Source organism: Alexandromys fortis, unplaced genomic scaffold, assembly GCF_014885135.2.
Source record: "Alexandromys fortis isolate MF-2015 unplaced genomic scaffold, M_Fortis_MF-2015_v1.1 scaffold_59, whole genome shotgun sequence".
Taxonomy (NCBI): domain Eukaryota; kingdom Metazoa; phylum Chordata; class Mammalia; order Rodentia; family Cricetidae; genus Alexandromys; species Alexandromys fortis.
This window is the reverse complement of record NW_026067943.1, coordinates 8,174,765-8,200,589: the sequence shown is the minus strand read 5'-3', so window position 1 is coordinate 8,200,589 and position 25,825 is coordinate 8,174,765. Positions and strand designations below refer to the sequence as shown.

At 42.3% G+C, this 25,825-nt stretch overlaps 2 protein-coding genes and 1 pseudogene across 5 annotated transcripts in view; 2 read left to right on the top strand and 1 right to left on the bottom strand.

Moving 5' to 3' along the window:
- The window catches only part of Znf248 (zinc finger protein 248), a 29,372-nt gene extending 19,558 nt beyond the window's left edge, over window positions 1–9,814 (top strand). For 2 of the 3 annotated variants that reach the window (XM_050148619.1, XM_050148618.1), the window contains 3 exons: window positions 299–425; window positions 709–798; window positions 6,886–9,814. In XM_050148619.1, the coding sequence (XP_050004576.1) occupies window positions 299–425; window positions 709–798; window positions 6,886–8,384 (1,716 nt within the window). In that variant the 3' untranslated portion in view covers window positions 8,385–9,814. Of the gene's footprint in view, window positions 1–298; window positions 426–708; window positions 799–6,885 lie in introns of those variants that run through there. The other variant, XM_050148620.1, reaches the window with a different exon arrangement.
- A 5,398-nt stretch (window positions 9,815–15,212) lies between these two features.
- The window catches only part of Bms1 (BMS1 ribosome biogenesis factor), a 35,957-nt gene continuing 25,344 nt past the window's right edge, over window positions 15,213–25,825 (top strand). The window contains exons 1-8 of one of the 2 annotated variants that reach the window (XM_050148415.1): window positions 15,213–15,420; window positions 16,128–16,333; window positions 17,247–17,437; window positions 19,159–19,238; window positions 21,318–21,506; window positions 21,946–22,088; window positions 23,403–23,524; window positions 23,791–23,984. In XM_050148415.1, coding sequence (XP_050004372.1) covers window positions 16,158–16,333; window positions 17,247–17,437; window positions 19,159–19,238; window positions 21,318–21,506; window positions 21,946–22,088; window positions 23,403–23,524; window positions 23,791–23,984 — 1,095 coding nt within the window. In that variant the 5' untranslated portion in view covers window positions 15,213–15,420; window positions 16,128–16,157. Of the gene's footprint in view, window positions 15,421–15,521; window positions 15,585–16,127; window positions 16,334–17,246; window positions 17,438–19,158; window positions 19,239–21,317; window positions 21,507–21,945; window positions 22,089–23,402; window positions 23,525–23,790; window positions 23,985–25,825 lie in introns of those variants that run through there. The other variant, XM_050148416.1, reaches the window with a different exon arrangement.
- On the bottom strand, window positions 17,870–19,146 carry LOC126505507 (rRNA-processing protein FCF1 homolog; annotated as a pseudogene).

Genomic DNA, 25,825 nt, shown 5'->3' with positions numbered 1-25,825 from the left:
CACACCAGCCACACAGGTCACACAGGCCACACAGGCCACACAGGCACTCTGAAAATAGGAACTGTGTTTCTGCTCGCCTCAGCATATTTGTGTTGCAGATGAAACACTCCTAGACCTTTAGCAGAATCTCATTTGTACAGGATATTTCCCTTTATTCTACATAGTGTAGCAGGAATAAAGGGAAGGGGTGTTCTGTTCATTATTTTTCAGTAAACTCTAAAGAAACTCATTATGCTAAATCTTCTCTATATTGCCCAGTCCTGATGACTTCATACAAGAAAAGAATATTGTCTTGCAGGAGCAAGTGTCGTTCAGGGATGTGTGTGTGGATTTCACCAAGGAGGAGTGGTATCTGCTGGACCCTGCTCAGAAAGTGCTTTACAGAGATGTGACCCTGGAGAACTATAGCAACTTTGTCTCAGTAGGTAAGGGTTTAGGGCTTTTTCTCAGTGGCTACCAGTCAAACACATCTCCAAGGTTGGGAGGGAATGTTTGTAATTTCCAGTTTGAGCCTTAGGAGTCTTAAGGCTTACGGGTCTAAGATGACTGACCTCTTTTTGCTGTGACAACGGTGTCTTCTCATCTCTCTGCAGAATGCTGAGAACCTTCCTGAACCATAGCTGAGCTGTGCCTTTCTTTTCTTTCATTTTTTTTCCGTTCACAAAGCTAATCTATTGCGCACCAGCCTGTATTATTTTGTCTTAACAGGGTATTGTGTTACTAAACCAGATGTGATCTTCAAAATAGAACAAGGAGAAGAGCCATGGATACCAGAAAATGGATTCCCATGCTACCCAGGTACAGTCGTGAGCTATTGGCAAGGGAAAGTGATCTTGTATCATTGGGTAAGGCAGGTTACTGACTTAGGGTTTCTGTTGCTGTGAAGAAACACCATGACCATGGCAACTCTTATAAAGGAAAAAACTGGTACTGGCTCCCAGGTCAGAAGTTTAGTCCATTATCATCATGGTGGGAAGCATGGTGGCATACAGGCAGACATGGTGCTGGAGAGGTGGCTGAGAGTTCTGCATCTGAATCTGCAGGCAGCAGGAAGACACAGTGAGTCATTGAGCCTGGCTTGAGCTTCTGAATCCTCAAAGCCCACTCCCTAGTGAAGCACTTCCTTCAACAAGGCCACACCTCCTAATCCCTCTCAAATAGTGCCACTCCCTGGTGACCAAGCATTCAACTTCATGATCCTATGCGGACCATTTCTATTCACCACCACAATTCCTGTGAAATTCCAGACTTCTGGAAATGACCAAGAACAGCTCCCCACTGTTGCCCTAACGACTACTCCACCTGTCTCTTGTTCATAAATACTTTTCTTTTACTTAGACATTTTGGAGTGATTTATTTCTGCCTATAAATCCAAAGTCAGTTGGCTTCATCTTAGATATTTTTCTTAGTTAATTTCTCTTTGTCTTTACAAATTATGCAGCTTTTATTTTCTTTGGACACCATTTGTCAGCTAGCATATAGCCATGTACTTCCATATACTTCCATATACTTCCATATACTTCCATATATTCCACTTAACAGATGCATAATGGAGAACATTCACTGATACAGTCATGTTCTAGGTCACCAAGAAAGTAATGTACCATGTATTATAGAATATATGCTACAATGAAGAACAGAATCATGTAGATACAATTATTTATTTTCATATGTACTTCAATGTGTGTGTGTGTGTGTGTGTGTGTATGCGTGTGTACACACACAGTGTCAGTTGGTGGTAAGTATGATGAAGAGAGCTCACACAGGGAGGGGAGGACAGCATAATGGTGCGTGCTATTTGGCAGAGAGGTCAGAGAAAACTTGAATGAGGCCTGAGTTATATAGAATACTTTAAGGGAGTAAGAATAAACTGTATGGCCAGGTGGTGGTGCACGTCTTTAATCCTAGCACTCAGGAAGCAGAGGTGGGCAGATCTCTGTGAGTTTGAAACCAGCCTGGTCTACAAGAGCTAGTTCCAGGACAGGCTCCAAAACTACAGAAAAACCTGTCTCAAGAAAAAAAAAAAGAATAAACTGTATGAACAGAAAGCATTCTAGACAGAGAGAGCTTGAGGTGCCAGGCCTTTAGGACAGGTTTGTTCTGATTGAACAGTAGTGGAGAGATCATTGGGCAAGACTGGTGGAAGGCTGTTGTGAATAATATTCCATGGTTCATGGAAGACACAGGTATTTTACCTTTAAAGATGCAAGAAACACCGTTTTGAACTAATGTAGATCAGATTAAATCGTCAGACTTATTTTCAGCTTCAAAGGATTTGTCTGGTTTGTGCAGTAGCTGTGGTGGTGTGTTTAGTGGGTGTGTATGAGCTAGGAAGGGGCACCAGCTTGGAAACTCCTGTGTACTCCAGCAGAAAGGGTGGTGGCCAAGACCCATCCCAGAGGTGCTAAGAAATGCTAGGTTTGTACAGATATCTTAAAGATAGAGCCATGGAGATTTCTGTTGGATAAAGAGTACAAGGGGAGTCAAACATGACTTTGAATTTTTTATTTCAAGCAGCTAGACAAGTTAGGGAACCAGTTACTTGAGATAGAGAAAATACAGAACAAACATGATTGGAGAAGGATTATTATAGATTCAGTTTTAAATGGGAAAAGTTGGAGGTAGCTGTTCAAATCTGGCCTGTGAGCTTATTTTAAGGTTTGAGTTATCCAAGAGTGGAATGCCTAGCTGAGACTGGGACTAGATGTATGTATTTGAAGGCATCAGTTTTAGATGGTATTTTATGTGTGGTTTAGATGAAATCTAAAGCTGAGATAGATTTCTTTTTAAAAGACCAGACAGTAAATATGTTCGGTACATTCCTGGTCGTTGTTGCTGCTGCTACTCTTCTGTCTTTTTCTGTTTGGTCCTCATGTCCCTCTTCCCTCCACCCACATCCCTATTGCTTCTTCTACTGTTTCCCCTTTAAAAACATAAAGGATGCTTTCAGTTGTAAGGAAGTGCCTCAAGCCGTAGTTTTCCAGTCCCTTTTCTAGGGCATGGTTTTGTCAGAACAGTCATGGGATGAAACTTGTTCATAAAGTTATTAAATCCACCCATTAGAGGAGAAGTGAAGGAAAACCTAAGCTATACAAAATCCAGTTCCATTTCTGAGGAATCAAGTATAGCCCAACCTTACCATCTTACTAGTTCCTCTGCGTGGCATACATGGGTTCCTTGTACTGCATTTGCTCAGCTCGTACCCTCTGCGTGGCGTCCATTAGGTTCTCTGTACTGCATCTGCTCAGCTCGTACCCTCTGCGTGGCGTCCATTAGGTTCTTTGTACTGCATCTGCTCAGCTCGTACCTTCTGCATGGCATCCATGGGTTCCCTGTACTGCATCTGTTCAGCTCTTGCTGGCTTCATCTCTACTCTTACTATTTTTCTTTCAAAACCACCTGCACCTGTTTATAAGGCTGCTTGTCATTGCGCACATGCAAAAGAAGTTATGTCTATGTTCTCTTCACCCTTACCCTGATGTAATTCCTGCTGTGGTTTATTTGTTCTCTATGCTCTGCTCTTCTTCCTTTTTCTTTTCTTTTCTCTCCCTCCCCTTCTTTCTTTTTGGTTTTACAAGACGGGGTTTCTCTGTGTAGCCCTGGCTGCCCTGGAACTCACTCTGTAGACCAGACTGGCCTTGAATTCACAGAGATCCATCTGCCTCTGCCTCCCCAGTGTTGGGATTAAAGGCGTGCACTACCATGCCTGACTGTTGTTGTGTTCTCTTCCCCCTTTTATTCCCCCTTTTCACATGAAGCATCCATGTTTTTTCCGCTAGTCTAATAGTAGCCCATAAAAATAAATTAAAATCTATTACATGATTCTATTCTTCCTTTCTTATATTTCTTTTGTTCTCTAGAATTTTTACTAAGCCTCATAATTGCTGTCTTAGTTAGGTTTTATTTAGCTGTGATAAAACACTGTGACCAAAAGCAACTTGGGGAGAAAAGGGTTTGTTTGGCTTATATATCCTGAATCACCGTCCACTGATGGAAGCCAAGACAGAAACTCAAAACAGGTGGGACCCTGGAGGCAGGGGCTGGTGCAGATGCCATGGATGAGCGCTGCGTACTGGCTTGCTCAGCCAGCTTTCTTATAGCACCCAGGACCACCAGCCCAGCGGTGGCCCCACCCACAATGGTCTGGGCCCTCCCTCATCAGTAATTAGAAAATGCTCTACAGGCTTGCGTACAGTGGGGCCTTATGGAAGCAATTTCTCAATTGGGTTTCCTTCCCCTCAGATGACTATTGCTCTGTCAATGACATAAAACTAGCCCGCACACCTTTCCGTACTTGAAGTATATTTATAGTCTCTCCTTTGTCTAACTTTTCATTTCTTTTTAATATTTTTTTCAAATAAGTAACACTGTATCTGTGAGGTGTTTAGACCTTGTGTACTTACTGTATCCATTAAGTTAGAGCATTTTTGCTATTATTGGCACATATTTTATTTCTACAACCCACCAGTGGCTATAGGCCCAGAACTCAGATCTGATCATCCAGGTTGCATAGGATTTCTTTCCCACTAAGATTTTAGTCTTCCAAAAGGAAGGATCTCTTAGTTGTCCTCTGATGGTCATGTTGTGTTGTAATAGGAGCGGCGGCGGGGCTGCGTCCCCAACACCCCGGCCACTTGGCTAGCTCATGCCCGAAATAACAACACACAAACTGTATTCATTTAAGAACTGCTTGGCCCATGAACTCTAGCCCTTACAGGCTAATTCTCGCACCTGGACTAGCCCATTTCTAATGATGTGTGTAAGCACCCCAAGGTGCGCTTACCGGGAAGAGTCTAGCCTCCGTCCATCCTGGTGTCTCTGCTCCAGAGAGCAGAGCTGTCCGGTCTCTCCGGGAGCAGAGCAGAGTCTGACTTCACTTCCTCTTCCGCCCAGCATCCTATTCTGTTTATTCCACCCACCTATGTTCTAAGCTATGAGGCCAAGCAGTTGGTTTATTATAATTAACCAATTACCTTCCTCCATCAGTGTTGGTTAACTGTGGTCCCGGCCTCAGTGGAGTCATTCCCTTGGTGCAGTTAGGAAGCGTTCTGCAGCGTGTTTCTGTGCGTGCTTAGTGTGCAGTTCCACAGTCTCCTGTGTGTTCCAACCCATCAGGGAGAACTGAAGCTAATCCGTGTGTCATGGCTTTCCAGAATCGCTACATGATGGTCTCCTCAGAGGATGCAAAGGAAATAGACTAGTAATGGCTAAGAGCCAGACTCTGGTCCTGGGAAGAGGTGCAGCATTAGGCAAAGGTAATTATTCTAGTTACAGCGGATCATATGGACACTAGCTTGTAATGGTTAGAACAAGTGGAGTCTGAGGTGGTGTGGATGTTCTAGGAAGTTTGGTTTTCATTCTCTTGATTGCTTTTCATCATTTTCCAGTTAAGGTAGCATTTTATTGAAAAGTGTGTAGGTTCTCAAGAGAACCAAGGCTGAGATGTGCCTCGTTGAGGGCAGAGCATTGCTCATGATGAACAGATACATGTTGGACACGGAGCGAGCCCTACAGAGAGGGTTTTTTCATCCCTCCATGTACAGAGTTTTAATGGATATATTGGATGTTGATTTAAACACTTGATGTGAGTCAACTGATATAAAGTTTTATTTGCTGGTTTACTTTATTTTGAACTGTTTTTGCTAGGATCATAACTTTAATTGTTGATCTTTAGAGCAGTAGATTGCTATAGATTTTTTAAATTTAGCATATAATTAGCATTTTGCAGTGAGTACCAACAGTTAAGGATAGCCAAAATTTTTATGATCTTCCTGGCTGCTCTCCAATAGGCCATCCACTTTCCATTTCCTTTCTATGATGTCTCAGTAACAGATACAGAAATATGATAGTTAGGGGTCCCACATGTAAATAAAACACAGGTGATGTTAGATGTTAAAGCAAAAAAACCTGTGTGTAAATGAAAAACCTAGAAATAAAGGCAGGCTTAAACACCCCGTATAGAAAAATCCATACCCGAGGGTTTCAGAGTAACCCGGATGTGGAAAGATGGCATGTGAGGCAGAATATAAGGTGAGCTTGGTATAAACCATCTTTAGACACCTTCATTTGTTACATTTCTCAGATACTCTGTGTATTTAAAACTACTCAACTGTTCCTTCGTGAATTTTCTGTTCTTTGGATGACAACTCAGGTAGCTTCCCCTGCTAGTACTGCAGCATGTCTGGAGTTTGTCTCGCCTTTTCTAGCGAGCTTTCTCAGCATTTCAGAAAACTCTTCCTGTAAATAAGGGTAAAGGAAAGAACCTCTAGATCCTGGATTTTAGACTGTCCTTTGGGCCTGAAGAAGTGGGCGTTTCCAGAACACCCTAATTTGTTTACCATGTATAGAGTAGAAGAACATGGCTTCTGATGGGGCCTTCCTCCGGTGCTGTGTGTGGGGCGTCAGGCTCACTGTCTTGTTCCCACCCAGGGCAGATCATCCTCTAACCCTGTGTACTGATCTCTGCTGCCGCTTTGCTAGTTTTCTCTGTTTGTTGGGCTCACCTTATCCTTTTTAATATGATGACTGCTAAATCAGTCACGCTAGTTTCCCGTGAGTTGCATTTCGCTCCAGTCCTTTTGTGTCTGGTTTTGAAGTTTATATTTATGTTTTAAATGTTACACCCAGTTCCCCATTCCTGCTTCCACAAACCAGGATGTTAAAGAAAATGTGCTGGATTCAGTTTGTACCCGAACACTGAATCTAAAACAAAAGAATAGAGTAGAGGATTTCAGTAAAAGTCCACATTCTCAGAAATGTGTTGAGGTACTTCAGCTTCCCAAGTCCCTTCTCTGCTTGTGTCTTTGTTTCTGTGTGTTTCCTCAACCCTAGTATTTTTTCAAAAGTATTATACAAGGTTTGGTGATTTTTTTTTCTCATTCATAGAAAGGAAATGGAAAGTGGATGGCCTATTGGAGAGCAACCAGGAAGATCAAGGTGACCATTTGTGGCCGCTCATGCTCACCAGCAAGCTCGTGCATGTAGACAGTGGCGGTAACCCAAGAAAAACCTCCGCTCTAGAAATGGACCCTGTTTCTTCAACAAGTTTTCTGCTCAAAATATGTGACTCATGTGAAATGAATTTAAAGAATATTTCAGGTGTCATTATTAGTAAAAAGAACTATTCCAGAAGGAAACTTGATGAGTTTAATATAGGTGAGAAACCACTCCTTAAAATTGGGCATGAGAAAATTCCCGTAGGAGCAAAATCATATAAATACAATGAGAAAAGGGGTAGCCTCAGCCTTTGCCAGGGTCTCACACGGCCAGTTTCTGGTCAGCCTTTTGAGTATCATGAAAACGAACAAGGCTTCCGTGAGGAAGTGGCCCTGTGCCCGAGTCAGCTCTCTCACTCAGGGCAGACGCTCTGTAAACACACCGAGTGCGGAAGAACGTTCGTCGACAGTTTGAAGCTCAGTGTGCCGCAGAAAACTCACCTGCGCATGGAGCCGCACGAATGCAGCATTTGTAGAAAGTCCCTTCATGTAGATTTTCAGTTTGGACATGAGGGAGCTCTTCCCAGGAGCAGTCCTTGTGAGCGGAACACCTATGACAAAATCTTCTGCGATGGCCCAGCTTTCATTGTTCACCAGGAAGCTTACTCGAGACAGAGTGCCCAGGAGTATAAGGTGAGTAACAACGCATGGGCAAAGTCAGCTCTCTTTAAACACCAGCTAGTCCAGATGGGGGCGAAACCCTATCAGTACCATGAAAACGGGAAACTTTTCAGCAAGAAATCACATCCCACCCAGTCTCGAAGAGCTCACTTGGGAGGAAAAACCTTTGAATGTGGTGAGTGTGGTAAAATGTTCTGGGAGAAATCAAACCTCACCCAGCACCAGAGAACGCACACCGGAGAGAAACCCTATGAATGTACCGAATGTGGGAAAGCCTTTTGCCAAAAACCACACCTTACCAACCACCAGCGAACGCACACGGGAGAGAAACCCTACGAATGCAAGCAATGTGGGAAGACCTTCTGTGTCAAATCAAACCTCACCGAACATCAAAGAACACATACAGGGGAGAAGCCCTATGAATGTAATGCATGTAGGAAAACCTTCTGCCACAGGTCCGCCCTCACCGTCCATCAGAGAACACATACAGGAGAGAAACCGTTTATATGCAATGAATGCGGGAAGTCCTTTTGTGTGAAGTCAAACCTGATTGTACATCAAAGAACTCACACCGGGGAGAAGCCCTACAAGTGTAACGAGTGTGGGAAGATGTTCTGTGAAAAGTCAGCTCTCACTAAACACCAGAGAACTCACACGGGGGAGAAGCCCTACGAGTGTAACGTGTGTGGGAAGACCTTCGGTCAGAGGTCGGTGCTCACCAAGCATCAGAGAATTCACTCCAGGGTGAAGGCTCTGGAAGCCTCCTAGATGGCCACCTTCCTTATGCCTGTCAGGTCGGTTGTACGGTTTGAAAAGTGAGCTTAGAGCCTGCCAAAGAATACCAGAGTCCTAGAAAATGCCATTATGTTGAAATACATGAAAGCTTTCAAGAAAATACAAACTTTCATTAGAAGATTGTTTTAAAGGGAAATCATTTATATAAACATATGGTTAAAAAATCTATAAAGTTTAAATTATATGTCTTCCAAATGTGTTTCAAAATTGTATTTTAAATATAATGGATAATATTAATTTTACTTGTATTCCTAGGAGAGTATGAAACTTAAAAGTGAGTGAAAATAGCATTAAACATGTATGTAAAGAACATCTTATGTTTATAGACCTTGTGTGAGTATGCTAATGTAATATTTATGTACTTTAGGAAGTGCTTGATCTGTGTATTAGAACCCAGTAGGGATGTGAGGAAAAACTGAACCCTTAGTGTAACAGCTATTATGGTATACTTTCAACACTAAGTACCACCAGTGTCTTTTTAGGTTGATAAGATTATGTATGCTTATGGACATACGTGTGAATGTGGATCTACATGTACGCATATGTAAATATATGTATATGCATGTACACAAATGGAGATGTCATAAAGGCAGCTCACACCAACTTCAAAGTACTGATAATTGGTAAAACTTCAAGAATTGTGTGAATCAACCGTTTAAAGTTACACGAAGTTGCAGTTAAATTATATGGAGAGCAAAGGAAATAAACAGCCCTCGTCATCCCTAATGGTTTGCTGTCTTTCCCTGGTACCTTTGCTGCGTGCCATTGGTCTCCATGTGGAGAGTGCTGCAGAGTGCGGCTACTGCTGCTGTATCTCCAGACTCCACCACATCCATCCCTACTCTCGTGTTGGTAGCTTGGCCTTCGAAACCGACAAGGCATGTGTCAGGGTATGGATTTCCTCAGAGAAGCTGTGTGCATGTAAGCTATATGGCAGACTTAGAGTATAAATCGCCCATCCTTCTTTCTAGTTCCTAAAATAAATAAATAAAAATGGCTATAGCCATCATTACCAAACTGCCTCTATGGTAAAGAAGCCAAAAGATGGTTTATTGAGCCCTTTAGTTACCTCAGAATTGTCTAGTTCTAAATACTACCATTCTCTTGTTAGGTTGGCCAGTATGTTTCAAATGACATTGTTTCACGCACACACAAAACATTGTCACATACTTTTCACTATTTTTGACCACGAGTAGGTGTGATTATTATTACCAAACTACCCATTTGGTGAAAAAAAAATCAAGCAGTATATTTCTGAGGGTTTTTCTTAGCTACCTTTATGTCAACCATATAAATGCTGTTAATAAAAATGGTATTTACATGACTTAACATGAGTTGTAAATGTTTATACTGCACTCTAAAAATGAAATATGGTAGTGTATAATAAAATGCTCATTTTTTTACCCTTGGTATTTCATTGTGTATCTGTTTAGGCATGGCTACATGTAACCATACTTCTGTGTAATTCAGTAATATATACTGTATTTAGAACTATAGACTCCTTCATAGTGACTCCACCTCCTTTGTGCTATTTCCAAAACCTCCTAGAAACCCACTGATCAGTAGTTTTAAGAGATGCTCTGGTCACTTCTTTGCTGAGCTGAGTTTTGTATCTTTTTCCTCCGCCTAAAGATGTTTTGGGAAATAAATTGAGATTAGTCAAAGCTAGTCATGGCTGCTCCATTCTGACAAGTTTTTGAAGTTAGGGAATGCTGTGTAATACTGGAATAGATCTCAGTGATGAAATTGTTATAACATGAGATGACATCAAAAGACACGAAAAGATATTATACCTGCTGGATGCGTTTACTTAGACCTGTATATGATATTGGCACATAGTCTGTGGTCTGGAAGGGCAGTGACCCAACGATGGCAATGCACACAGTGCAAAAAGCTGACCCAGGTATGGTGTCACTGAGCTGTTTAGTCCTCTACACCACTTCTTTCTGGGACTTTGTATTAATTTCAACAATACCTGTTACTTGTTTATCATTAGGACTGTCTGACACAGAGTTGAAGCCATTCCAGTTAATAACAGAGATCACTGTTTCAAGTGCTAACATTTTACATAGTGGTTTGTGGGGGAAAGTCCTTTTAACAGTTTGCTGCATGGATGAATGGATGCTTTTAAAGCCACAGTTCTTTCTGATGGAAAATAGAATGCCTCAAATAAAAAGACCTTAGTGGTAGACTAACTCTAGCAATGTTGTCCAGGAGCAAGGGATGTTGAAACACACAGAAACTAGTGCATACAGGTTGCCATTTTCCTTCTGACAAGGATGTAAGCTAGATTAGCATATCCCAGTTCAAGCTAATGTCATTGAACTGTCACTACCAAAATTATAGCCCAAATTGCTAGTACTTTATTTTGAAGAACCCAATTGCAGGTGAGCCCAGAAAAGGTGGAGAGATAGTCCAGGTTCCAAAAATACAGAATAAGCAGTGTAGTGGTTTTCATTTCTGTAAACTCCTAACCTCTTAGTATTGATAATAAAGCTATTATACTAATTGAAACAATTATTTTCTCTGTGTTGTGCTTTCATGTGAGAAAAAATTTGATATGAATAAATCCCTTTTGAAAATGAGTCCTATAGCAGGTATGCCTACCTTTTGAAGTGTTTGCAGTAGAGTGTATGTTATGGTACATGATTTACAAACATCTTTGTGATGTTCCTTGTTATATGTTGTGTGAAGTTAAGTCCCATTGCATTTTTCCTATAAATTAGTGACATGTCTCTGCACAAATCTGAGTTTGTTCTACTTCTGTTTAATGTATTTTTGTGTCTTGATACAAATTTAAGGTTATTTTCCTACTGTAAGGTATTGTATTTAGGCAGCCCACTTAAAAATGTAAAGTTCTAGTCCTTGAAAACTGTATTATAAAGTATTTGGGATAATTAAAAAATGCAACTTAGGATTGGATCTATAACAATCCAACTTGTAAGTCATGTAGGTATGTTTTCAATGTCAAACAAAGATATATTTTAGATAGATAATCTTCAAACACTTCAGAGGCCTACAGAATATGTCATTTAAGATACTTTCATAACATAAAGCTTTTCATGATAGTGAGACACATCTGCTCCTGGCAGCACCAATTTACTTCAAAAGAGGAGATGGGCATCAAAAAACCACCATATGATGTTTGCTTTCATTTGTGGCAGGGTTATCCACTGGCAAAAAAGCTGCCCTTGCCTCGACTACTGACAAAATGCTGTCCAACTTGAACAAGCAGGACACAAAAGAAGGCTGTTGAAATAGGAGCAGTAGGGCTGTGTCCCAAGCACCCCGGCCGCCTGGCTAGCTTATGCCCGAAATAACAACACACAAACTGTATTCATTTAAACACTGCTTGGCCCATTTTTATCTAGCCTCTTCTAGGCTAATTCTCACATATTAATTTAGCCCATTTCTAATAATGTGTGTAAGCACCCCAAGGTGCACTTACCGGGAAGATTCTAGCCTACGTCCATCCTGGGTCTGAGCTTCATGCGTCTGCCAGGGAGAGCAGAGCATGCCTCTCTGTCTGAGGCGTCTGGCTCTGAGAGGAGCTGCATTACTTCTGACCTCACTTCCTCTTCCTCCCAGCATTCTCTTCTGTTTACTCCATCCACCTAGTTCTAACCAATAAAATGGGCCAAGCCAGTTTCTTTATTAGCCAATGACCTTCCTCCATCAGAAGGCAGTTGCTGAACTTTGCCAAAACACGATAGGACAGTCCTTCAAAATTCCTGCTTCACAAAAAAAGTCTGTCATATATTCTAGGCCTGTATGTTGTAGCATATTATTTTAAGGTGTTTTACTTTGTTTATGCAGTGGAACATTTGTTTAATGATGTAAAGATTTGTTGCTTTTGTTTATGCTGCATTTGCTTAACTCTGCGAAGCTGTGATTCTCTGCCTAAAACACCTATGATCCTTAGGAAGAGCTTTCTAATCCTACAATGGCCCATTGGTAGATTTCTGGCCTCCACTTGTACTCCAAATTAAATACATGTAGCAGAAGATTTGAAGCTACGACCCACATGTGAGAGAACATGGTGTTTCATTTCCTGTGCCTGGAACACCCCAACTGAACCACGAACTATGGACCAAGTGTTCAAATACATGAAACCCATGGTAATTTCCCATTCAGGCTAGCACATTTGGCTCCTAGATCTTGTAGGCATTTGGCAGTCTCAAGATGTTACAAAATGCATCTTAACTTCAAAAGACCCCATAGTCTTTAGCATCCAAACTACTCAAAATCCAGTTTCTTTGGAGACTTAAGGCAGTCTCTTATGTGTGACCACCCTGTAGGTAAAAAAGAAAAACAAACCAAGTCACAGACTTTCAACCCATAATGAAACAGAACGTACATTCCCTTCCTGAAGTGAGGAATAGTGGCGTGGTGAGGACATACTGAAACAATTAGGGCAGACCCAAAATCCTTGAGTTCTGCATGTACAGTATCTGGGACTTTAGTCTTTTTTTTTTTTTTTTTTTTTTTTTTTTTTTTTTTTGGCAGGGTTTCTCTGTGGTTTTGGAGCCTGTCCTGGAACTAGCTCTTGTAGACCAGGCTGGTCTCGAACTCACAGAGATCCTCCTGCCTCTGCCTCCCNTTTTTTTTGGTTTTTCGAGACAGGGTTTCTCTGTGGTTTTGGAGCCTGTCCTGGAACTAGCTCTTGTAGACCAGGCTGGTCTCGAACTCACAGAGATCCTCCTGCCTCTGCCTCCCGAGTGCTGGGATTAAAGGCGTGCGCTACCACCGCCCGGCTGGGACTTTAGTCTTAAAGGATTTGTATGACTCTACCTCTCTCGCTTGTTGCTTTCAACATAATATTTCTGTCTTGGGCTGGCTGCATTTCCTGTGTGCAGTTCTTCTTGGCAGACGTCTCAGTGCTCTGGCATGTCCAATATTTTGGAGTCTCCACCACGACCCAGTCTTACCTCCTTCATGCAGTGATCTCTCGGTGCCCCTTGCAGGGACTCTGAACTCTGCCACACTTTGCCTTGACTGAATGGCTCTCTAGAGGAAGAATCAACAACCCCCGTCAGTGCTAGACTCTTCATGTCTCCAAAGCCAGACAGAGTACATGAGGAGGAAACCGCCAAGTTTGGCTGCCAGCTTAGGATGAGCCTCCCTTTGCTGTTTTAATCATATAATCAGCAGTTAGTCCTATAGAAGATACGCGAAGGAATACTATGGACCAAAGAGAAGGATAAGTGCTGTGACCACCTTTGTAAGTCCTGCAAAAAAATAAATAAATAAATTAAAAAAAACCAGCATAAAAGGAGGAGGACTTGTGAAGAAAAAATGAGGCAGTAGGTGGGGGATGGGGACAACAGTAGATCATGGATGGTGCACATAATCAGCACATTATATACAAATATGAAATCGCCAAAAGTCATACAAACATAAACTACCCCCCCCCCAAAAAAAACACATCATTCACTATGAACAAGTTGGTTTTATTTCGGAGATGCTGAGATGGTTCCGAACACACAAATGGATAAATGTCATATCTGATATAAATGGTCCCAAAGACAGAAATAACATGATCATCTGAATTGATACCAAAAAAAGCCTTTGACAAAATCCAAAGTCCATTCATGATAGACATCTTGGAAAGAATATGGATAAGTCATAATTTTTAGTGCACAATGACTTTTAAAAGGATTTGCAAAACGCAAAAGCAGATAAAGTGTCCGGAGGGCTTATTTTTGTTGTTGTTTGATTTGGTTTTTTGTTTGTTTGGTTGGTTTTTTGAGAAAGTATTTCTTTGTGTAGCTCCTCCCTGTCCTGAACTAGCTCCATAGACCAGGCTGGTTTGTAACTCAGAGAGTCTTTCCCGCTGAAATGGGAGCATTTTGCAGGGAGGGGGCTGGAAGGCTGGAATGGTGGTCAAAGGATGGGAGGAGAGGGGCGCGCAAACCTTACACACTTAAAATTGCTAAACCTTTGATTTTGTTTCATCATTTCCATATAAACCTTTAAAATTGTTTTGTGTTGATATGCTATGAAGAGGAACAAAACAGGGTAGCTTGAGGCAACCTGAATCCGTGTTTTTAACCAGTATCACTACAGTTGAACAATAAACTCGTGTTGCCTTTGAGATGAGAGCTGTTGTGCATGGACATATATTTGGTGGGAACCTAAATCCATATTTCCAAGCCAGTCACTCATATTTGGCGCAGTAACCCGTTTCTTAGTCTTCTTGAGATAGGCGTGCGTTTTGGGTCTGGCATAGTTACAGCAAAGAACTGGGACTGTAGTGTGTGTGTGTGTGGGGGGGGTTGGGAGGTTGTTCATGGACTTTTCTTCAGGTGGGACTGGAAGGAGACCTGGGAATACAAGGCTGAGCCCAAAGAAAATGGTAAGCGGCTATGTTTCTTGAACAACAGCCCTCTCCAGGGGCATAGAGAAGCACCCTTTGGCCCTGCACTCGGCCCGTCGGACCTGGCACAAGAGGGCACTAGAGAGCCGAAGAATCTAAGCACTGTCCGTGCTGGCCTTTCTAACAGTGAGCGGTAGGCTGCTGGACTAGCCCTGGGCAGTGGGGTTCTGAGCTTTCAAACTGGGGCTGGTGGTGACTCAAGGGCCCCCTGGCTTTCCTCTGCTACCCAAGCGGGCGAGGCTCCAGGGCCGCCCGCACTTCTGGCGTGGAGTCAGCGTGCGCAGCTCCTCTCTGTCGGAGTCCTGTGAGGAGGATTTACCCGAGGGACTCGGAGAAACCGGCAGCTGCGCCTGCGCACACTCTCAGCCAATCGAGAGCTTACTTCCGGCTTTCTCCTGAATAGCGTCCGTTTGCCGGTCTCCCTTTCTCTCCTCTTTCTCGGTTTCTCCCGGTGGGTGCACGCGAAGGACAACTTCCGCTTCCGGTATCGTGCTTGCCGGCCCGGTCAGTTGCGGCGGAGAGATTGGGCGATTCCGCGAGCACCGCAGGCGCCGTCAGTCAGTCCTCTTCCCGGTGAGGTCAGTCCTCAAGCCTCCGACGGGCTGCTCCCAATCCACGCGTCTGGGCTAGAAGGCAAGTTTTCCAACCGCCGGGGAGTACGGGGGTGCCCGACCCCGAGGAGATGGGGCGGGAGGGGGCGAGAGGGGTCCCTCCAACAGGTGTCCCTCCAACAGGTGACCTAGGTCTTAGCCGGCTCTGACGGTCGCACTTTTCCGAGCAAAAAGAAGAGAGTACAGGTAGGGGAAAAATGTGCTTCTTGCGGTCGCTGCGAGACCGGTCGGACCAGCACTGTTGTAAACTTTTCTGTTCGTTTTCTTTTAACTTAGAAAACCACTTCGTTATGAACTTCGTTGTGAACTGAACGTGAAAGGCTGGCCTGAGTTGTCCGGTACAGTCGGCACTTGCCTCATATGGCTGTTTCGGTTTAAAATTAGTTAAAATTGAAGATTAGTTTTCAATTTCTCAAGATACGCTTGAAACTCTCTGTAACCACGTGTAGTTGATTGCTACTGTGTAGAGAACCGCATAGCGTATATTTCTGTCATCACAAAAACGAACACTGCCGATGGTTTTAAGAGACGTAAAACAATAAAAGGGATAATATTGGTGCTGGCAACTCTTCTACCTTATGGCATAAGAAAGAAATGAATTTGAAGAAGGTGGCTAAGCAATTTCTACCTCTGTTCGGAGAACAAATATATCATGACTTCATAAACAAATGAAATTTACTGCCCCCCTCCATGTTGCCCTGATGATAGTATTTTCCCACCATCATATAGGTTAAGACTTACAGTTGATAAGTGGCCGCCATGGAGGCCAAGGAACACAAGAAACACAGAAAGAAGCACAGTGGGCCTAAAGCTGAGAAGAAAAAGAAGCGGTACCTGCAGGACCTACAGCTTGGCGATGAAGAGGATGCCCGGAAGAGAAACCCTAAAGCTTTCTCTGTTCAGTCCGCTGTGCGGATGGCTCGGTCCTTTCACAGGTGTGTTTGCCTGGGGTTGGTGGTTCTTCCGTTTCATGAAGTACTAGGAGCCTCTCTCAGATGGTATTTGGCTTTGCGAGTCTATCTCAGATCTGAAGGACATAGGCATACCATAGTACTTTCCTAATGTTTTAGAACTCCAACCATAGAAGCATTTTGCCTCCAACATCTGCCCTTTGCTTTTTTTTTTTAAATCCAAGAGAAAAGAATTCATTTTAGTTCACAGAAAAATTTTGTAAACTTTAATATCTCCATGACAGTATGTGTGGTGCCTCCCCCATCCTTCATTTAACGTAAAGTACGAAAATAGCTGTATTTCGGGAGACATTCTGTATATCCAGCAGTTTCCTTTAAATGTTACTGAATTAAATTCTTTTGTTTGTTTTTGTTTTTTCCTGACTTTCTTGGAACTCACTCTGTAGACCAGGCTGGCCTCAAACTCACAGAGATCCTTGTGCCTCTGCCGCCGCCTCTGAGTGCTGGGGTTAAAGATTAAAGGCGTGCACCACTGCTGCCCAGCCTGAATTCAGTTCTTTCAAGAGCAGAGGTTAGGAGTTATTCTCATCGCTTCTCTGTGGATGAGAAAACAGGTCCAGGGCAAAAATTAAATAGCCAGTTGACTGATGGAACTTTTGCTTTATCTCCTGTACCTCTATTTGTGGAATACACTGTCTCCATCTGTGCCTTTTATTCTCTTAAAGTCAAATCAGTCTTCTTTATGATGTGTTTGATTATTAACTTTATTTTTTAGTCATCTGTTTTATCTTTACTGAAGAATAGTTTCGCACTGGGGGGCTTAGAAATTAAACATTTAAATTCAAGTTAATTGTTTCTGTATATTATCTGTTCTTTATAAAATCTAACTTAGCATGTTAAGGTCTTTTGTGGAAGTACCTTTTTTTTTTTCTAATAGGACTCAGGATTTAAAGACAAAAAAGCATCACATTCCAGTGGTTGATCGAACTCCACTAGAACCCCCACCGATAGTGGTAGTGGTGATGGGGCCCCCAAAAGTTGGGAAGAGCACTTTGATACGGTGCCTCATTCGGAATTTCACCAGACAGAAGTTGACTGAGATCAGAGGCCCTGTGACAATTGTGTCAGGTAGGGTGTGCTGCTTCGGAGCTGGGGGGGGGGGGGGACAAGTATTGTTGCCTGAGGGATAACATATCTGAGTTCCATTGTTTGCTCAAGCGGAAAGTATATACCAATACTATTACGTCATATTACCACACAATGTTGATGTGTTCCACCTTAGTCTGACTGGTTGACTTTGCCAAGCGTGCTTAGACTTGTCCCGTCATTGTGAGCACATTCATTTCACAATAAGTTAGCTCCCATCTGCCATACACATCTGCTTTTCTCCTCAGAGCTACTCTTAGGAGAATTCTGTGCTTTTTGTTTGTTTCTGTTTTTGAAGCAGAGTTTCTGTGTGTAGCTCTGGCTCCCTTGGAACTTGCTATGTAGACCATACTGACCTTGAACTCACAGAGATGCCCCTGTTGCCTAGGAGTACTGGGATTAGGATTTGTGTGCTTAAGTGAAGGAGAATGAAGTCAGTTCCCAAAGTGCCTTTGTGGCAGTAGTGGCAGAATAGAGCATTTCTTTAGCTCTGGAAGAGAATATCCTTAATCATTGCATTTTAACTGGGAAAGTTCCACAAACATTTTGGTTTATCAAGCTTGGGGATATTTCTGTTCATAGTAGTAGTACAGGAACATATGACTATCCTCTGAACACCCTGTTGTGTTAGGTTTGATTTTTTTTTTTTTTTTGATTAAAAAAACACAACAAAAAGTGTGTTTGACTGACAACAGAGAAAGCTGGTAAAGAGAGGCAGGTGAACTTGGTCAGGTAAGAACTGGAACCGAGGGCTCCACAATCGTCTGGCATCCGTTCAGAGTTGTATCTATCGTTAGAAATATACATGATAGGAACTCCAGGGATTTCCGGATTTTTCACTTGATGTCCCGATCAACTGCAGCCACAGTGTAACACTTGTGCTGAGTGACTCTCTGTACGAAGCAGTCATCAGCATAGGTTCCTTTGTGTGTGCACGGAAGTCAGTCAAATCGTGGGTCCTTGGCGATTCTCAGTGCCACTCGGTACGTCTGGCCCGTTTTCTCAATTTCAGCCATCACACAATCATTTATACAACGGATACACTTGGTGTACAGACAGTCCATCATGGACTGCACTGTCTAGTTTGGCTTTAATGGAAAAGTTGATGAAGTTGGTATCAACAAGGATGTGGTACGGTGGGCCCAGCTGTGTATTATACTGGAAGAATAAGCAGGAGAGATGTTGGGGGACTTCTCTTTCCTTCAGCGCACTGGGATCTTTCTTCTCTTTCTTTTTAGGCTTTAATCTATCCTTTTCTTTAAGTCTCTCATCTCTGAGACTAAGCATTCACTTCATAGTCAGCATATTCTCTTGTTTTCTTTTGCTTCCCCATGTTCATGCCAGTTTGATGGTATTTTTAGCCATATTGAGAGCACAGAAAAATTTGATGGAGATAAGAGAGTGGCCTGTGGTTCAGCAGGATCATGGTAGTTATAAACCCCATCTAGGATTGTACCTTTTTTAATACCTTTTTAAAAAATCTGGGTGCAGTTGTATATTTTTAGAAGTAAAGAGAGATCAACACAAGCAAAACAGGATGGAATTGGTACTAGCTTGATAGTTTTGGCCATAAAAATGAACTGTCACATTCCTATAGAGGTGTATGGTGTTTTACTGGGTTCATTAAAAGCATGGTCATTATAGAGCTAATGACAGTGCATTTTCAAGACTTTTAAAAGGTAAAATTTTCTTTGTACTTACAGGTAAAAAGCGCAGACTTACCATTATTGAATGTGGGTGTGACATCAATGTAATGATTGATCTAGCCAAAGTGGCAGATCTGGTAAGTTGGTCAGGTGGCCTGGGATCCCGATTGAGAGTGTGGCAGTGAGATGGGTTGTCTGTCTCATTTGCAGGAAAATACTTGTGATTGTTAAGGAAAGATGAGCAGAGTGATTGAAATTATGATATTGTTACTGTCATAAAGATGAAATCTGAGTAATGAATGTATTGTAAAACCATAGGGTTGAGAAAATAATGGACAAGATTAATATATGAATACACAGAGACACACATGGCAAGATTATATTAATGCACACACACATAGACACACTTGCTCTCACAATGACTGCCTTTTCTGGAACTCTCCCTAGGCACTGTACTAATAGCTTTCTGTAAATTTAGCTCACATAACCATCAATGTGCTCATTTAGGTATTATGTGTACTTTACATATGATGAAATTGAGGCTCCCATCAGCTAAGTAATTTGTCTTGGAATGAGCCCTTTCTCCCTCTCTCTCTTGCGTGTTTTTTTTTTTTTTTTTTTTTTTTTTTGAGACAAGATTTCTCTGTATAGACTCAGAGATCAGAGATCCCCCTGCCTCTGCCTCCAGAGTGCTGGGATTAAAGGTGTGCTCCGCCATGCTTGGCTGATGTCTTTATATTCATTTAGTTAGTGATTTATTTGACCCACTGTGTTTAATTATGACTGCTTGTGTGATTTTGGTTATTTTTTGGAACGGCAGCAGTTCCCTCTGCTGCCCTCCCAGTATCCATTGCTGCATGTAGTCTGAGAGGGGCGGAACTCCATGCAGGAGTCCAGGTAATCACAGACAGTGAGTTCTTGAGCGCATTCTTCCCCATCGTCTGACTGTTACCTTCTTTTCACCCTGTCCTTTGCAGTATTATGAGCCGTGCTGAGGGGAATACAGTGATACCAGTGTCCTGTTTAGGGCCAGGCACTCTGCAGTCATTATTCACTTTGACCAGCAGTGAATCTATGTTAACTGCCACCCATTGCAAAAAGAATCCCCGGAACAGGTCTCGAGTTCAACTAATCTGATTTGTATTGTTTTTGATTTCTGATACAGGATCTCATTATGAGCCCTGTGTGCTGGCCTAGAACTCACTGTGTAAACCAGTCTAACCTCAAACTCAGAAATCTGCCTGTCCCTGTCTTCCAGATTAAAGGTGTGCATCACTGTAACTGAGAAGACAGTCGGACACTGTCCTTTTAGAAAACACCAGTAGTCGACTCCTTTAGAGCCTGTGACCTCCCCAGCCACTGGCTCTTGACCAGGTTTACAATGCTAGGCATGAGTTCCGTGGAATAGGCCTCAAATTCAATCAAAAAGCAGTTGATTACCACCATAATGGTCATTTGAGTGGTGAACATAACTTGCCTGGCAGGTCTTCTTTGTCGTAGCTAATGGAAAGTGGTGGTGGGCATTCCTTTTTTTTTTTTTCTTTTATTCTCTTTTTTTGCTGTCTCAGCATGACAGGATAACAGATACCCTGAATTTTGTGACTTATGTGTGTGTGTATTTAATTTAACTAGATGTCAAAGAGCTACAGATTTTTGTCCTTTGGACCAGAAAGACTCCAAAAATATGTTATCAGTCCTGATCAAATTTTTTTTAAGATTCATTTATTTATTATATGTATATAAGGGGTTTGATTGCATGTGAGTCTGTGTACTGTGTACATGCCTGGTGCCTGTGGAGGTCAGAACAGGGTATCTGGTCCTTTGGAACTTAAGTTACAGATGGTTGTGAGGGTGGCGGGAATTGAACCTGGGTCCTCTGCAAGAACAAGTGCTCTGACTGTTGAGCCATCTCTCTCTCTAGTCCCACGAAACTATATTGATATTAAAGATAGGTATTTTTAATTTTGGATTAATAAAGTGTTACCCTTAATACAACTTAGTATAAGCTTGCTAAGCCTTATGTTTTTAAAATGACTGAAATACTAATATTTTGTAGTTTGAGAACATTATAACGGAGATACCTTTTGTGACATTTTGTTAACTATTTAAACAACCAAGTATGTGGCTTGATTTGACCCATGGGCCATAACTTGCTGACTCTTGGTCTGGGTGGAGTATTTTCATGACTTGTGTGAGAAATTGTGTTCTGTTTTTAGGTGCTAATGCTTATAGACGCCAGCTTTGGGTTTGAAATGGAGACATTTGAATTTCTAAACATCTGTCAAGTACATGGCTTCCCTAAAATTATGGGAGTTCTCACCCATCTAGACTCCTTCAAGCATAACAAGCAACTCAAGAAGACAAAGAAGCGGTTAAAGCATAGGTTCTGGACAGAAGTCTACCCGGTAGGAAGAAGAGATGTTGAGTCATGTCACCTGTAATCCTTTAAAGTAGCCAGAATGAAGAGCTCTTCCTTAAATCCCCGGGGTATATCTAGTCCTTGGCCTGTTTCCTCCACATGGTCTTTCTCTGGGTCTCTTGGTCTATCTCACTTGCTTCTGTACACATGCATGAGACAATGGACACTCTACTGGTCATGGCTTGATGCAGTTCTTCAGACGTTTCTGCTCGTCCAGGGCTGCTGTTCTCCTTCTCGTACCTGCTGTGGCTCATTGTTCAGAGTCCTTTCTCTGCCCAGGAACTTGAGTGCCTTCTTCCCAGGTGCTGGTGTTTAACTGAGAGAAGTTTGCTTTGGTGAGACCCTCACATGACAAGTCCCGACAAAGGCAACCAGGCGTTTAATTGACATTCGTTTTACTTTTTTTTTTTCTTTTTGATGTTTAGGGTGCCAAGCTGTTCTACCTTTCTGGAATGGTACATGGAGAGTATCAGAACCAAGAAATTCACAACCTGGGCCGATTTATTACAGTTATGAAGTTTAGGCCTCTCACATGGCAAACATCTCATCCGTACATCCTGGCAGACAGGTAAACTATGAGTTTCTTTTCCTCCTGGTGATGTATTTCTTTTTAGCTTCTTTAGGGTTTGAGAGAGATCAGTGGTAGAGCCTATCATATGCAGTCACTGGAAGGTGAATAATTATAGCTAAGGGCTGGGGAGAGAGCTCGGTGCGTAGAGGACTTGCACAAAACCTCTGTCTGATTCCCAGTATTTTTTTTCTTTTTCTTGTCTTTTTTTGTTTGTTTGTTTTTTGAGACAGGGTTTCTCTCTTTAGAGCTGGCTGTCCTGGGAATTTGCTCTGTAGACCAGGCTGGCCATGAACTCAGAGATCTACTTACAGCTGTCTTGGAGTGCTGGGACTAAAGGCGAGTGCCACCACTGCCTGACTTGCTCTTCCTTCCTTCCTTCCTTCCTTCCTTCCTTCCTTCCTTCCTTCCTTCCTTCCTTCCTTCCTTCCTTCCTTCCTTCCTTCCTAAACAAACCAGGCGGTGGTGGCACATGCCTTTAATCCCAGCACTCAGAAGGCAGAAGCAAGTGGATCTCTTGAATTCTGAGTTTGAGGCCAGCTTGGTCTACAGAACGAGTTCAGGACAACCAGAGATACACACAGACCCTGTCTCAAAAAGACAAAAACAACAAAAGTAACAACAACAAAACCAAACAAATTGAATAACTGAAGAATGGAGAAATTTTGAGGCATCAGTGATGATGTCCATGTGCTGTTTTGTTTTCTCAGCCTATAATACACCCCCTTTTTGTTTTTTTATTTTTATTTTGTTTTTGGTTTTTCAAAACGGAGTTTCTCTGTGTAGTAACAGTCCTAGCTATCCTTGAACTCACAAAGATCTGCCTGCCCTGCCTCCCAAGTGCTGGGATTAAAGGCATGGCCACCACCACCCGACTATAATACCCTTCCTTAGAGGAATCCAAGATAAACCAGAAAACCTCAGCCAGCAGGGTAACCTTAGTTCTTACATAAAGGGTTACTCTATACATGTTCTGTGCTCTTCCCTGTCCCAATAAGGGTCTCATTTCCCTTCAAGTGTTTGTGGAGTATGTTATCATATGAGCCAGTTGGAGGCAGTCATGGTTTTACTCCTTGTCCTCTGGAACACGGTGAACCAATTCTTCCTTGTTTCTGTATTTGTAGTCTTCTAAATGATGTGCTTAAGGAGCAAGTCTTGTTCTTGTGGTGCTTGAGATTGAGTTCCAAGCCTCATGTACTGGGCAGCATTGAACCATTGAGCTGTATTCCCGACTCATGAACACAGTGGTCAGCATGTGGTGAGAAGTAGAAGTTCTTACGCTCCTTCCTGTCATGAGAATGTGTTTTATTCTAGGATGGAAGATTTGACAAACCCTGAGGACATCCGCACAAACATCAAGTGTGACCGAAAGGTGTCTCTTTATGGTTATTTACGAGGAGCCTACCTGAAAAATAACAGCCAGGTTCACATGCCAGGTATTCTCTTTTGTATTTGTTGAACTTTTGGGATGGTTTCGTTCCTCTGGAACATTGAAAAATTATCAAACAAGGCAGAAATATGATCTGGAGGTTTTAGAAATAACCCCGCTGTGAATCATCTGCCAGAGTGTTGAGTGGATGCAGATTTTGCTGGTCAGCAGGGGCTGCTGCCTGTGGTGGTTTCCGTGTCAAGTGCAAGCCTTCAGATGCCAGCAGTTGACACTTGTTTGTGAGTGCTTGGCTTCCTGGGTTCTGTCTTCCAGGCGTAGGAGATTTTGCTGTCAGCGATGTCAGTTTTCTCCCAGACCCCTGTGCTCTTCCGGAACAGCAAAAGAAGCGCTGTTTGAATGAGAAGGAGAAGCTGGTCTATGCGCCGCTCTCTGGAGTTGGGGGTGTGCTGTATGACAAGGATGCTGTCTATGTCGACCTCGGTGGGAGCCATGGCTTTCAGTCAATGGTAAGAAGGAGCCTCTTCTGAATTATTGTTTACAAATCTTTGTCAAATACTGTGTTCATCTTCTAGTTATTAAAGCTTTTTTTCTTTTAATCCAAGCTATGATAAAAAGAATTGATTATAAAAGATGTTTTTCATTGTAACAAACAGAAAATAAAAAATACTTTCGTACTCTTCAGATTTAAAGTTCCCATGGTTACCACCACTGCCATGCTCTTTTTCTTTCTAGAAAACTATAGTGTTTTCTAGAATACTCTTATTTTGGTTTGTCTGTCTTTCTTTCTTTCTTTCTTTTTTTCTTTCTTTCTTTCTTTCTTTCTTGTGTGTGGTGTGTGTGTGTGTGTGTGTGTGTGTGTGAGAGAGAGAGAGAGAGAGAGAGAGAGAGAGGAGAGAGAGAGAGAGAGAGAGAGAGAGACTGACTGACTCTACATAGCCCTGGCTGACATGTGGACATGTGTAATTGGTGGTATTTTTATTCTTTCTAATTTACAAGTTCTAAAATCAAGATTAATTAAGTCACATTTCCCTTCCGTTTTCTCCAGTCCCTTCTACGACCCACCCCTCAAGTTAATGGCCTATTTTTCTTTGATAATTATTGTTACTTATAAATATATTCATGTGTGTAAATATAAATATATAACTATGACTGAGTCCATTTGATGGTGTTTGTGTGTATTTAACCAGAGATGATCACTTTGTGTTGGATAATTAATCAGGGACTTGTCCCTGGGGAAGGCTGATTCTCTCTCCTTCAGCAGCCCTGGTGATCTATGGGTAGGATCTTGTGACGTTCCCCATCACATTAGCATGATTATCAGTGATGTCATTGCTCAGGTCTTGTTTAGGCAGCCACACAGTTGAGGTAGCGGGTGTAGCTCCCTCACCCTTTGTAGGAAACATAATCTTAACCACAGAACTCTGCTTCTCCGCCTCTTACAGTCTTTCTGCCCCCTCTCTGATGTTCTCTGAACCTTAGGTCAGGCATTGTGTTGTAGATGCAGCCATTGAGACTGGGCTCCCGCCATCTGTTGATTTCTGCTTCGTGACCAGTGTGGTTCCTATAATAGTCTCATTTGCTGTAAACTCCTTATCTGTGGGTATATGAATACATTTAGAATGTAGTTGGGAATTGTGCTGGGCTAAAAGGGATAGTAAGTCCTCTAAGATCCATGACTTCACTAGCCCCTAGTTCGTTAGCTTTCCAATACCAAGCATGGTTTCCTTGCTGTTGAGCAGGCCATTATCATCCAGATACGAGTGCCAGTATTACATCCTTAGGGACAGATTGTCATTGTGTGGTTCGTAGGCATCACAGCCGGGTAGGACTATTCATTGTTTCCCTTCCTTTGTGGCTTGCTTAATATATTCTGGTACTGTGATGGTTGGACCTCAGGAAGGAGCTTTTAGGTTGGATCCAGCTTCAATCCTCTAGGTTCTGTGTCCTGAGTCTGCATTGTCTTCAGCAATAGGAACTTACCTTCAACCTCTGAGAGGCAACCAAGGACAACGATAGCCTGGATTGTTTTGAGAGTCACTTGGACTCCCCTGACCAGCAACTCACATGGAGGTTTTTTGTTTTTCATGCTGAGTACTGGGGGTTTTGTTAGTCTATGGTTCTTGTGAAGAACATTGTCAGTCTAAGTGCCTCTTACTCTGTGTGTGTGTGTGTGTGTGTTTGTATTATATATAATTTTATGTAAATATAAAATATATATTTCTTGAGGTTTTATTAAACATACTGTGTTGTTTGTCCTCCCTCTTTTTCCTGTTGAATTTCTCTTCTCTTGGTTAGAGCTGGGTATGTGTGTAAGTGTAAGACATTTGAGGTACTTTTGTTCTTTTGA